Below are 14,357 nucleotides of genomic sequence, written 5' to 3' on the forward strand. Positions count from 1 at the left end.
CACTTGGAATTAGAGTTTCTTCAACATATTGGGGGTATTTGAGGGGACATAATTTAGTGCATAATACATAGTCTCTGGCATTTAGTAAAACTCAGTAAATTACAACATTATTAGGCATATTTCTTCTGCACTTTTTTCTAGCAATTTCACAGAGCCGAGAATCACAACACCCGAACACATAAAAGAATGGAAATCTAAGAATTCAACCAAAAATTACATTGTATGGAGAAATGAAACTGAAATAAATGGAAGTCAGAAATCTCTATGAGTCACAATGGAGAGATTTGTGCATTTATAAACTAAGTGCAAACTCTTATTGCCAGAAGGTTTCCGATTAGACTGCTTTATATATTCTGTTTTAATTGGCATGTTTTACATCTGTGAAATTCTAGCAAAATATAAAAGCAACATTTAAGAATTTTTTATGGTCTAAAACCTCTTATCTATACTATAGCTATGTAATCCATGGCATTATACAAAGCTGTGTTTAGCAGTAGTGCTTCTCTGCCATTTTCTGTCTCTGTGACCTTAGGCAAGTTGTTAAATCTCTCTATATTTGGTGTAACCTGTAAAGGTTGCTCTCAATTTGGTGTAACCTGTAAAGGCTGCTCTCAATTTACAAAACTGTTGGAAGAATTGGCCAAGAAGTATGTCTGTGAAAGTTTAGTGTGAGGTAATCTGGTAAAAAAAAAAAAAAAAAAAAAAAAAAAAAAAAAAAAAAAAAAAAAAAAAAAAAATAAGCTAGTCACTTAAGACCTGCTCTGTATATGTGACATTTCTTAGAGCTCACTGCCTGTTACCTCTGAATTCTACCTGAAATTTTTGTGTTTTGCCTAGACTGTGGCACAGGAGAAATCATTATAGCTTTCTCCTTTGACCCAAGCTACAAATTCTCTCTTTTTTTCTAGGAAGAGTTTGGATTTGTGTTATCGCTCTTTGTTTGCTTGATTTTTTGTTGTTTTTATTTTCATTTCTTTTTCAACTCTTATTTTAGAATTAGGGGTACGTGCACACATTTGTTACAAAGGTATATTACATGATGTTGAGGTTTGGGGTATAGTTAGACCCATCACCCAGGAAGTGAGCATAGTGCCCAACAGGTAGTTCTTCAGCCGTTGCCCCCTTCCCTCTCTCTCCAATTAAACATTCCCTCTAGGTTACAGCATCTTAAGAGTAAATTGCATGGCCTTTTCATGCCCACAATTCTATACGATAATGTTGGTACGATGCTAGCGCTTAATAATTTTTAATATGAATGTCAAATTGTGACCCATGAAGAAGAAAATCCACCCAATACTTCTTTTCTAAGGATTTTTCCTTAGAAAAATTACTCTTCATGTAACAATTTGGCTAGATTCCAGGATACTTCCACCTGTGATAGAGTGCAGAGGTACTATGGATTCAAAGTCAGGGACACTGGTATAGCCTTTTCTCTCTTTCCTCATACACTCTTGCTATGGAAGTAAGTTGAAGTAGGGCACATTCTTATCTGGAGGCAAGCCTGGCCATTTTTTTCCCTGTTCTCTGAGTGAGGTAGAAATCCTGGCTCTCTGGATCTTTGGCACCCTTGAGTTCTTTAGCCTGTTCCCTGTAGAGCTGCCAAATCTTATGAGTGTAAGATTTGCATCTGAGGCTGAGGAATAGATCCCTTTGATATAAAATTTAGGTTTACTTCATTCCAAATGACCATGGTTTGAACAATAAAGCATTTTAATTTCACATATGAAGTACAGTCATTGTTTGGCAAGACTGTATCACATAAGTAAACCTCATGCAAAACAGTAGCTATAGTTTTATACAATTCTGTATTCCTAGATCCCCTAGCAAAAACACCATCTTAGTTGTATCAATATCTTACCTATTTCTAACACAGGGGAAAATTAAGTCTGAACAGAGTAAATAACTTCAAAGAGTTTTTTTTTAAATCCTGAATAACCAGGTATTATTGAATATCACATGGAAAAATTTAGAAAGCAAAACTGATGTTTTAATTGATTGTCTAAGAAGCACATAGCAAATTTTCTGCAATAAGTGTTCCCTTGATGCCTGAATTTTTAATTTTTAATTTTTATTCTTTACAGTTAGGGTCTTGCTCTGTTGCCCAGGCTGGAGTACAGTGGTGTCATCATAGCTCACTGCAACCTCAAACTGCTGGGCTCAAGAGATCCTCCCGTCTTGGTCCCCCAAAGCATTGGGATTAGAGGCATAAGCAACCATATCCAGCCTGAAATTTTTAGTTTCTTATTTCACTTTCCCTCTTGTCATTGTTCCTTCCTCCCATGTTTCTCATTCTCTTTGGAGTACGTACATAAGTACGTCCATAAGGCATGGCCCAGGGTTTTCTCTTATCCTCTCAGGCAATATTTAATTAAGCTTATTCAGCAGACAAGAGAGGGAAGAAAAGTCATCTGGTGATTCTTTCTCTAAACAGAATTACTAGATTCAAATAGTCACAGATAATTGGAAGGTATTCTCCCTTGTGAAATCAGGTTCCAGGGTGCGAGGCATATGTTTTTCCAGATCAGGAGAAGCCAGTAGTGAACTGAATTTGACATTTGTATTTTCTTTCTTAAATAATTTGAATCAGGAAAACTTTTGGTCCATGGTTTGACTTTAATATAAAGTTAAATAATTTAATTATCTTGGACTGTAGGCCTTCATACAAGCCCATCAAACACTGAAGAGAGCCAAGCCACTCATTATTATGAAAATCAATAGTTGAATTGGAACTTAAATAATTAGTAAACATGTATCCAGTTGATTGCAGGTTGCTTTTCCAAACAACATTTTGACTCATGCCAGTGGTTTCGTTGCGATCACTAAAAACCAATTTTAGTTTGACTTTTTTAAGACAAATAAATGACATAAACAGTATTGGTTTAAAGAATATTGCCCACCCCCACCACCCGGATGTACTGGTAGCTAGAAGACCAAGTTTGGAAAGTTGGCCCAGGTCCATAGGCTTCCGGGAAGCAGGAAACAGCTTTTAGCAATTTGGCCAGAGTATGACTACATTTGCACCCTATCACAAACATGATTGCAAATAAATACTGATCATTCTTTTGCTTTACTTAGCTTTCTCCAGATTCCTGAAATACAGCTGCCAATTTACTGAGCCTGGGTTACATTCCCATTGCTTGGCAGTCAAGTAAAAGGAACACAGGAGAATAAAAGCTACTTCAATTTCCCAAATGAAAAAATAATACAGTTTTCCATAATCTAGGTAAAATAAGAGGTCCATCAAAATTAGAAAAGCGATTTGTATTTTATGCAGCCCAATCATGAAGATTTCTATAGCTTAATTTGATAATTGAGGACAATATAAGTGGTCTCAGGCCAGACACGGTGGCTTATGCCTGTAATGCCAGCATTTTGGGAGGCTGAGGCGGGCAAGTCACCTGAGGTCAGGAGTTTGAGACCAGACTGGCCAACATAGTGAAACCCTGTCTCTACTAACAATATGAAAAATTAGCCGGGCATGGTGGTGGGCACCATAATCCCACCTACTCGGGAGGCTGAGGCAGGAGAATCGCTTGAACCTGGGAGGCGGAGGTTGCAGTAAGCTGAGATTGCGCCATTGCACCCCATGCTGGGTGACAAGAGTGAAATTCTGTCTTGAAAAAATAAGAAATAAGTGGTCTTATTATCATCATTATCATAATTAACACTTAACAAGCAGTTGCTTGCTAGGTTCTATTCTTATCCACACTTTCCCTATACTATCTCATTTTATGCTCCCATCAAATTTTATGACACAATTACTATTAGTGTCCTTTTAACAAAAATCCAATAATGTTTAGAGAGAGTAAATAACTTGCCCAGGATTATCTAATTAAAGAGTTTCTGCACAGCAAAAGAAACTACCATCAGAGTGAACAGGCAACCTACAGAATGAGAGAAATTTTTACAATCTACCCATCTAACAAAGGTCTAATATCCAGAATCTACAAAGAACTTAAACAAATTTACAAGAAAAAATCAAACAACCCCATCAAAAAGTGGGCAAAGGATATGAACAGACACTTCTCAAAAGAAGACATTTCTGCACCCAATAGTCACATGAAAAAAATGCTCATCATCACTGGCCATCAGAGAAATGCAAATCAAAACCACAATGAGATACCATCTCACACCAGTTAGAATGGTAATCATTAAAAAGTCAGGAAACAACAGGTGCTGGAGAGGACGTGGAGAAATAGGAATGCTTTTACACTGTTGGTGAGAGTGTAAACTAGTTCAACCATTGTAAAAGACAGTGTGGTGATTCCTCAAGGATCTAGAACTAGAAATACCATTTGACCCAGCCATCCCATTACTGGGCGTATACCCAAAGGATTATAAATCATATAAATCATGCTGCTATAAAGACACATGCACATGTATGTTTATAGCATCACTATTCACAATAGCAAAGACTTGGAACCAACCCAAATGTCCATCAATAATAGCCTGGATTAAGAAAATGTGGCACATATGTATACCATGGAATACTATGCAGTCATAAAAAAGCATGACTTCATGTCCTTTGTAGGGACATGGATGAAGCTAAAAACCATCATTCTGAGCAAACTATCGCAAGGACAGAAAACCAAACACTGCATGTTCTCACTCATAGGTGGGAATTGAACAATGAGAACACTTGGACACAGGGTGGGGAACATCACACACTGGGGCCTGTCGTGGGGTTGGGGGAGTGGAGAGGGATAGCATTAGGAGATATGCCTAATATAAATGACGAGTTAACCAGTACAGCACAGCAACATGGCACATGTATACGTATGTAACAAACCTGCATGTTGTGCACATGTACCCTAGAACTTAAAGTATAATAATAATAATTAATAAATCATTAAAAGAAATAAAGAAAAAAGAAATATAATAGATTTTCTTGAATATAAATAAATTAATTAATAAATAAATTAATTAATTAAAAAAACTTGCCCAGGATTACACAACTAGTAAGTGGAGAAATAGTTTCAAACCTAGGTTATATGACTCCAAATAAGCTAAACCATGTGCATGTGCATGAGACTAATTCCTCTACTGCAATTTTATGGATATTAGGACACACTAGATTCTTAAGAAATATTTACTGCAATCTCTGTTAACTGGAAAACCCTGGCACACAGTTGGTGCTCAATACATACTCATTGAATAAATAAATGCATATATATCAGGTTTTGATTAAAAGATCAGATGTCAGAAGGCAGGTGTCTGCCGCCCCCACCCCTTCCTCGTAGCTCCCTCCAGCATGCAGCTTTTGAGCTATGTGCTGAGCTGTGTGATCCCATAAATCAAAGGAATTCAAGTCTGGGTTACAGTGAAATAAATGTGTATTCATAATGGTAAGGTGGATAGTGTATTTAAGCAATTTCTTATCTTTGTTACTTCTTCTTAAACATGATAATAATTTAGAAAATGTTCCTTTTAGGTATACTGCAGAAGTTTAGGTATACTGCAGATGGCATAGTCGAAAGAGTCAGACTGAACTGTGTTTGAAATTCTCCCCAACTATGTTTTAGCTTTATGTCATTTAACATTTTATTCTAACTCTTGGAGCCCAAATGTTCTCATCTAAGCAAGGGTAGAAAATGATGCTTAGCTTATGTGTTTGCTGTGAGGGCTACATGAGGTCATAAGTGTAAAGCACCTAGAATGTAGCACCTGTGGGATACTTTCCTCTCCTATCTCTTCTTTAGTGGCTACCTTTGAAATATTTCAGAGTAAAATGGCTTATAGAAAATAATTATTGTCATGGTTGAAAATAACATTATGATTTTAAAGGAATATCTATACTTTACAAAATTTGTACCATTGGTACAATAGCCACTACACTCAGAAGAGGGAGCTTCATAAAATGCTTTTTGATAAAAATGATTCAATATTAAACATTTTATACAGATCTACTTTCTACCCTAATCAAATCTCTTGTATTAGAGATGATGATTAATCTCCCACGTGTGCAATTTGTGAACTCTGCATTTTCTGGTTCAATTCTTTGTAGAAGGTTTACATACTGCAATGTAATTCGTTTTTGCAATTTTCTACTTCATTTCAATTACAGTGCTTATTATAAGAGATGGAATTCTCATTTAGCATGCTCATTGTTTTTAATTAGAAATAAAATCTTAAAGGAACTTACATTTTTTGCATCTCATTGTTGGAACCATAAACTCTAGAACACTGTGTGAATAAATAAGCACAGTAATTCTCAAAGTTTCAAAGATGGAGTGTGTTCATTATAGAAATATACTAATAGTGATCTTATGTATGTAAATTGTACTAGATGTGTAATAACAACAGCAAGTTTCTATTTATTTGGTACCTGTTGTGGGGTCATAACTTCCATATGTATTATCTCTAATTCTCACAACTCTAAAAGAAAGTATTATTTTCCTTCTTTTCAAAGTGAGGGAGCCCTGAAAAAAGAATCATTTTCAATTCTACCTGGGAAACGCTATCAAGGATTCATGGTAGAGTGACCACTAGATTGTGTTTTAACGTATGACAAGAAGCTAATTGGACAAAAATGGGAAAGCCACATCTTCAGGAAACATGACAAAACAGTTAAAATATAACTCATGGAAAAGAATGGTGGCAATGAAGATAGATAGGGCCAAGTGGGAAAAGTCTGGTCTAGGAGTTTGGTCTTAGTATAGTAAGAAGACTTTAATGTTATGGTTTTTGCCACACAATCTTTTAAATAATATCATAACCATTAGCCCTCATGCCCCTGTGGAATTCTCCTTTCATTTACATATCATATGGAAGTTCTGCAAAATACTGTAATGTGAATGAGAGATATGGTATCTAAAATAACATATCCATCAGAGGGCTGCCAACCGGCTGTTCATGGTGAATCATTTAAATTTAAAATTTGGTGTTCTGCACGTAGAAGTGTGCAATCCCTGTTGAATTTTTGAAGCTCCCTGAAGAAGCCTTTTCTTTCTGCAGCTGCTGTGTTCATTTGCATTTCAATATGAGCATTCAGAGGTCAACTGCCTGTATTTCGGGCACAATTATAAACTGGAGATACTGCAAATATTCAGAACTGGTGTCTCTACAGGCATGTGGATACAGCTCTGGGTTTCCAGTATTGCCATGCTGCCTGACAAAGAATAGGCAGTATAGTGTTAGGCACGGGATGAATGATTTATGTGATGTCATCAGTTACTCCAGCCCTTTCATAGAATATTTTTTCTTCCCTACAACACGAGTCATCACCTAAGTTCTAAATCAATAGCTAGTCATTTGTTTTATTAAACTTGATCTGCTTTCCGCGCAGATCAGAGGGGTCCATACGGCGTTGTTCTGGATTCCCATCATAACTTAAAGGGAAACTTTCACAATGTCCAGAGCCCTTGATGTCCTGCAAATGAAGGAGGAGGATGTCCTTAAGTTCCTTGCGGCAGGAACCCACTTAGGTGGCACTAATCTTGACTTCCAGTATATCTATAAAAGTGATGGCATCTACATCATAAATCTGAAGAGGACCTGGGAGAAGCTTGTGCTGGCGGCTCGTGCCATTGTTGCCATTGAAAACCCTGTTGATGTCAGTGTTATATCCTCCAGGAATACTGGCCAGAGGGCCATGCTGAAGTTTGCTGCTGCCACTGGAGCCACTCCCATTGCTGGCCGCTTCACTCCTGGAACCTTCACTAACCAGATCCAGGCAGCCTTCCAGGAGCTACAGCTTCTCGTGGTTACTGACCCCAGGGCTGACCACCAGCCTCTCACGGAGGCATCTTATGTTAACCTACCTACCATTGCTCTGTGTAACACAGATTCTCCTCTGTGCTCTGTGGACATTGCCATCCCATGCAACAACAAGGGAGCTCACTCAGTGGGTTTGATGTGGTGGATGCTGGCTCGGGAAGTTCTGCGCATGTGTGGCACTATTTCCCGTGAACACCTGTGGGAGGTCATGCCTGAGCTCTACTTCTACAGAGATCCTGAAGAGATTGAAAAAGAAGAGCAGGCTGCTGCTGAAAAGGCAGTGACCAAGGAGGAATTTCAGGGCGAATGGACTGTTGCAGCTCCTGAGATCACTGCTACTCAGCCTGAGGTTTCAGACTGGTCTGAAGGTGTGCAGGTGCCCTCTATGCCTATTCAGCAGTTCCCTACTGAAGACTGGACTGCTGAGCCTGCCACAGAAGATTGGTCTGCAGCTCCCACTGCTCAGGCCACTGAATGGGTAGGAGCAACCACTGAATAGTCTTAATCTGTTCTTGCACGGGCTCTTAAGCAACATGGAAAAATGGTTGATGGAAAGTAAACATCAGTTTCTATGCACCTTCATTGTAACATTTATTTCTCTGTTGGGCCCACTTTCTGTTAGATTCCATACAGTAAGTCTATTCCACCTTCAACCATCATAAGTATGATCCACTGTTATATTACTGACAATGTTGAACAGTGTTCTGGGTGCTGGAAATACAATGATAAACAAGATCAATGTGTATCTGATCCATATAGGGCTGATTTTCTACTCTGAAGTAATCTCTGAATCCCATGATATTTTTAGAGGCTTTTGCACAGAATAGGCATTTAGCAAATGCAAAATGAAGAAATGGATTGCCTAGTCTAAGCCATGGTGTTAGAAACAATGGAAGATCCAAGATAAACACGACAAATGTTAGCCTTCAGGGAGTTCTTACTCTGTGGTGGGCACAGACAAGCACACAGAAAATTCTAATGCATGGCAGAGAGTATTGTGTGTTGTAATAGAGATATAAACACATTTCTGTGGGAGCATATAAGGACAAAAGATTAATTCTGGCTTGGAGGGATGTCCTGCCCTTCTGTCACAGCAGAAAAAATATGGTATCATCCACTGTGCATAACTGAAATCCATTTGCCATATGCATAAAGAATTAGTAGATTCACAAAATAAATGAGAGTAGGGAGAATTTGATTCACTGCAGTTTTCTTTTTCATTGCAATGTTATAGTATGTTATCCAATGGTATTTTCCAGATTTTATAATCATCTTCCAGGAAAATACTTGGATCCCTTCCCTTATATCTTCCTTCCTTTTACTATCCTTCCCTTACTAATGGGTACAGAAGAAACCGTGAGAACAATCTGAAAGTATTTTAGTACCTAGAATAAGAACACAAAGAATTAACTCAAGATTTAAAAAAAATAAATAAACTGCTGCTTGTTTTATTACTCTATGGTCATGAGTTAATTTGCCAAAATCATTCTTAAACAATGGTTTCTTAGCCTCACATAATGAAAATAACACTATTCAAGAAATTAGGAGGCAAGTATTCTGAGGCTAGCTTCTACTAACTAAAGATACGACTTTAGGTAAATCCTCTTGGTCTTATTTTCCTTATCTGTAATATTAGTTTATTGGACCAAATTAGAAGGTCACAATCTTGGATGAGACAGGGTCCAGAGCATTTGCCATGTGAGAAAATGGAGCTAGTGTTGTCACATCTTCTGATTATCAAGAGAATCCACAAAGCTAGATATTAATGTGAAATTTCCATAAAACGGCATTTAGGCCAAATACAACATATCTAAAGGCCACATTCAGCCCAAGGGCTTCCTTTCTTCAGCTTGTAAAGTAGATGTTCTCTGAAATCTCTTGTATCTCAGACATTCTTTGATTCTGCACTGTTAAGACAGTCTGATTTTCCTTTGTTTAACAGCTACTAGGCTTTAAAGTTCTGGTTTCCCAGATGAATTAAAGAACATGTTTTGAGGGACTGTAAAGTTAAATTGTAATCACAGATTGGAGAGTTGTAGTTTCTGCTAATCCTCTTGGAGGCTTCTGATTTGTTTAAACAATATGAAAATTAGGAATGAATATTAAGTGGTCTAACTCAAGGATCTAGTTTAGAATAAAGAAAAAAAGAAGGAAGAGCAGCCCTTTCCTGCTTCCATTTCCTCTCTATATGCTGCTGTGAGGCGGATCCAGCCAGAGAGCGCCTGGTAAGTCTGCTTGGTACAGAACTTCATGGCTAGGTTAATCCTGGCTCACAGCAGACCCTAAAATAATAATCGTTGAACAAAGTAAATACAACTGAATGAAGCCCTGTTCTTTGGTGCACTATCATGCCAACTAATTAACATACCTACCATTTACTGGATAAGAAAAGAACTTTGAATAAAACGAGGCATTTTATTATGTGCATTTAAGACTTTAAAGTTTGCCTAATAAGATGAAATTCCTTTGGGCCCCACAAGCTTCTACCACTGAGCTCATACCTTATATGGTGAATTTTTTTTTTTTTTTTTTTGAGGACACAGATTCATCTTACTTGTGTTTCTGTCAGCAGCATCCAGCACAGTGTCTGACATGCAGTAAGTACTCAATAAATGTCTTTTTAATCAATGACTTAATCTCTGAATGAGTCAACTAATAAATTATTTAATGAGCCAGAATTTCTCTCTAGGGCCAAAGCAGCAAGAACAAAGAATTGAATATAACTCAATGAGTTCTACTAAATCATTAAAGAAAGATGGTATCAACAGTCTGAATTTAGAAACGAAGCCAGAAGATTAGTAAAAGTTTCTGGGCTCTTTACATCACTCCCAAATAATTGTATATAGTTGCCATATTCTGAACATTTCAAATATAATGTTATGAAATTTTGGGTGCTATTTAAATCTAGTGGAGAATACTGTTTTTGTTTGTTTTTGTTTTTTTTTTTTTTAAGTATAGGCAAACAACCTGATTAGTCTGTAAGTTCCCACTTACCTTCTTATGCTGCACCTTCAACTCTCAGTTTTCAAAGCCTTTGCAGTGCTATCGAAGTTTATCAAACATATGCCTCATCAAGTGGTCAGTCTTTAGCTCTGGGCATTGTTCCATCCCATAGTTTAGTTCTCAAAAGGTTGGTATGCTGACCAGAGTCAAATCAATGCCTGTACAACTTAGGGGGAAACTAAGAATTCATACTCAATGCTATAGAACCACTTTCTTAGCACTCCCCACCTCCCTGCCCTTACTGTCTCCCTGTCCCACTCCAGGTTCCAGTCTCTCCCACCCACCTCCTGGTCCTCCGGCTAGAGATCTGAGAGTTTAATTTTCACCTCTGCCTCTCACTTTCTGTTCCTGAGATCACCCTGCCATGGGAACCAAGTGGGGAAAGGCTAGAGAAAGGAACAAACCAACAGAGAAGTTCCCCCCACCACACACACACACTTGGGATATAGTTCCTTTGGTCACAGAGAAGGGTTTCCATCCTTAGAGTTAAAAGCATCCACCCAGACACTTTTGCCTTTGCCACCACCACTTGCTATCACCTTGCCAGAGTTACCTGGGGGCTTGAACAGAAGGAAACAAAAAAACAAAAATACAACTTTCTCCACTCTTTCTGATTTGTAGGGTGCCATTTTCTATTCCTCAGATTGGAAATAAAGAACTTTTCTTGGAGCTTTTTCTGCTTGCATCTGGTGCATAGTTCCATTATTTGGCTGCTTTTGAGTCTAAATCTGAAGATATAGGGGAAAAAAATCCAAGAAACTCACGCATGATTCAGTGATGTTTTGAGTTCTGTTATTTTTCCCCAATCCACTTATTACTACTTATTTTTCAGAGTTTTCAACTAGCTTCTCCAGCTCCGTCCAGGATTTTTAGCTGTATTCATTGGGAGAATCAGAGTGTGCTTACTCCATCTTGATTGGACCAAAATTTTTCCCATGTAGTTTTATTAGATGGTGAAAATACATGAGATTGCTTGATGGGATTGTCTGGTCCACCTAACAGATCCTGCTGTAAATTGGCATTGCTATGTTTAGTTTTGTTTAAACAAGTGCTATTCTACAAAGGAATGCTTTCTGTCTGGTAAACTGACTTGACAATCTGAGAATGAGACTTGTTATTTGATCACACTCCTTGAGGCATCCTGCCATCCCTTTGGCCTCATTCATTTACTTAACATATATTAATAGAGCCAATTGTGTGTCAGGTGCTATGCTAGGCACAAGGGCTACATCTGTAAAAAACACAGAATCCTTGTCTCTAGGGAGCCCACAGTGTCCTGGAAATCAGTGACAGATCACCACCAATGTTACAAGACAGCAAAACTGAGCCTTAGATCCAGGTTAGAGATAGTTATGTAAACAGGCAATTTTTGTATTGAATGTTTAATATATGATAAAAGTCAGTACCAGTTTTATAGGGAAACAGAACAGAATCATAATTATGTATTAGTGATTTCTCACTTCTCAACTAATGACACTCTAATTTGTCTACTTACTTAACTGAATACTTGGACTCATCCTTCATTATTTTTCCTAACACTCAACATCCTATCTGTTAGTACATTCTATTCTCTATGCTTTCGAAATATATTCAGAATCCTGCAATAGACTAAGCTACCATAATCTCTTAGCATTCTGTCACAGTATTTCCTGCGTTTCCCCATTTTCTCACTCTTGTTCTATTTTCCATGCAGCAAAGTAAAAAAAAAAAAAAAAAAAAAAAAAAAAAAAATAATGAAAATCAGATAGTAGTGTTTCTCTGGTTAAAAAAAAAAAAAAAAAAAAAACACTCCAAAGCACTACCTCATCCAACCCCCTTCTCTCTTGCCTCATATCCTACTTCTCTTCCCCTTATTATGCTTCAGCATTTCTTTTATTCCTCAAATAACATATTAGGTATATTTGCACTCGCTAATGCCTCTGGCAACATACTTCTCCCAGATCTTTGTATTTTGAATGTGAAGAAATAAATCATATTATTATTAACAAAACTTGGGTCAGGGACGAGGTAACATAAATCAATTTATTTTATCAAATGCTTTGTTAGTATAAACTTGTTTAAGTATCATCTAAATTTGCTAGATACTATTTTTAAAACCATCTTTTTCAGGCACAGAGAGGTTAACTAACTTACTAGTAACAATGAACAGAAGAAAATGGCAAAACTATGATTGTAACCTTCTGTCTACTTCCAGAATCTGTGCTCTTATATGCTACGCTCTGCTGTTCTTAATAGTTGAGAGGCATTCTCTACACAAAGTGCGATGTCATCTTGCACATTCACCCCCTTCAGCCATGTGTGGAATTATAGGGGGAGTGGAGATAGATGGGGACCTAAACCCACAGAGATAAGAGGCAAGAGAATTCCCCAATTTACCAATATATTCACCACATCTATAATCTTGAGACTAATGTATTAACAAATGTCTCTTGTAAATGTGGATACCAACCACCCCTGGCCCCAATTTAAAAAAAAAGCTAAGCTTGCCAGCTATTCACAGTAACTTTGATTTTTTTTTTATTTAATTTTTTTTTTTTTTTTTAGTTTCTTAATCTATAGTGGAAATAGCCCCTAGCTCATTGAGTTGTGTGAGATTAAAGCATTTTGTAAAGTCCTGATTTTGTTAGCACACATTTCAATAGAGCTCTCTCAGCTACCTGAAGAAGGTAAAAGGTCAGCCATGTGCTTCTTTCTCTGGTGGAGGAAGAAGGCTGGAAAGTAGGTGAAATGGCACAGGCAGAATTTAAACTTGGATTTCTATGAACTGAACTCCTGATGCCTCATGAATGCTAAAATAAATTATGATTTCTTTCTGCAAAATATATAAGCATCAAAATGACTTAATAAGAAATTAATTACATAAGTTAAACTTCTATTTGTTCTCTTCTGGTATTTTGTTGGTTTTCCAATTATTGTTATTTTTTATTATTATTTTGATGGGGAGGAATCTGCAATCACTTAGGCCTTTGGGTGATTAGGAAAAAATAGTCACCAGGCACTTCTACAAGATCCTAATGCCACTCAAATAGGCCAGTTGTTCCCAGATGCTCAATAATAACAAATGATTTAACAAACTGTGAACAAACATATGCATCCGTCAGTTTTTAAGCTCTTGCGTTGATTGGCCCCTTCTGTACATATCTGGGCCCAGGTCTTGGGCAGTGCTAGCAGGCATTTATCTGAGAGAACAGACGCATGGAACTGTATAGGAAAAATTCAATATTGTTACCATTTGTTTTCCCTAAGTTTATCTCTTATTTAGAATAATTTTTTAAAAGGTGATACAGGGATTTCTTCTTTCCAAAGAATAACAATATAGTATAACAAGAAAACTAGTCATGACATTAGAAGTTTCTGTCAACTTTTGAGTTGTACTCTCTGAGTGACCATGAGAAATCGACTTCACTTGTCTACAGCTCAGTTTCTTCATATATACAGTGTGGATAATTTCTGCTGTCCATGTCTATCTTGCAGTGTTGAGGCACATAACAGATAAATGCAAAATTATGCTGAAAAGTGCCAAACAAATGCAAATTGTCAATATTTTCCCCATTCAATTCAATAAACAGTATAGTAACCATGCCCTAAACACTGTGATTTAATTTACAAATTAAAAAGGCTCAAATTTGCCTTTGTGC

The 14,357-nt window shown here is 37.2% G+C and overlaps 2 protein-coding genes across 3 annotated transcripts in view; both read left to right on the plus strand.

The window, feature by feature from the left end:
- GRM5 (glutamate metabotropic receptor 5) overlaps positions 1–14,357 on the plus strand; it is a 582,078-nt gene that overhangs the window by 461,532 nt on the left and 106,189 nt on the right. The gene's annotated exons all lie outside the window — the stretch shown is intronic.
- Positions 7,349–8,215, plus strand: LOC104657432 (40S ribosomal protein SA-like). Its single transcript, XM_010357226.1, has one exon. The coding sequence runs from the start codon at positions 7,349–7,351 to the stop codon at positions 8,213–8,215; it is 867 nt and encodes a 288-aa protein (XP_010355528.1).

This window comes from Rhinopithecus roxellana, chromosome 15, assembly GCF_007565055.1.
Source record: "Rhinopithecus roxellana isolate Shanxi Qingling chromosome 15, ASM756505v1, whole genome shotgun sequence".
NCBI lineage: Eukaryota > Metazoa > Chordata > Mammalia > Primates > Cercopithecidae > Rhinopithecus > Rhinopithecus roxellana.

What these genes read in the sequence shown, in the direction of transcription:
- LOC104657432 (XM_010357226.1), top strand. Translation starts at nt 7,349, where the DNA reads ATGTCCAGAGCCCTTGATGTCCTGCAAATGAAGGAGGAGGATGTCCTT.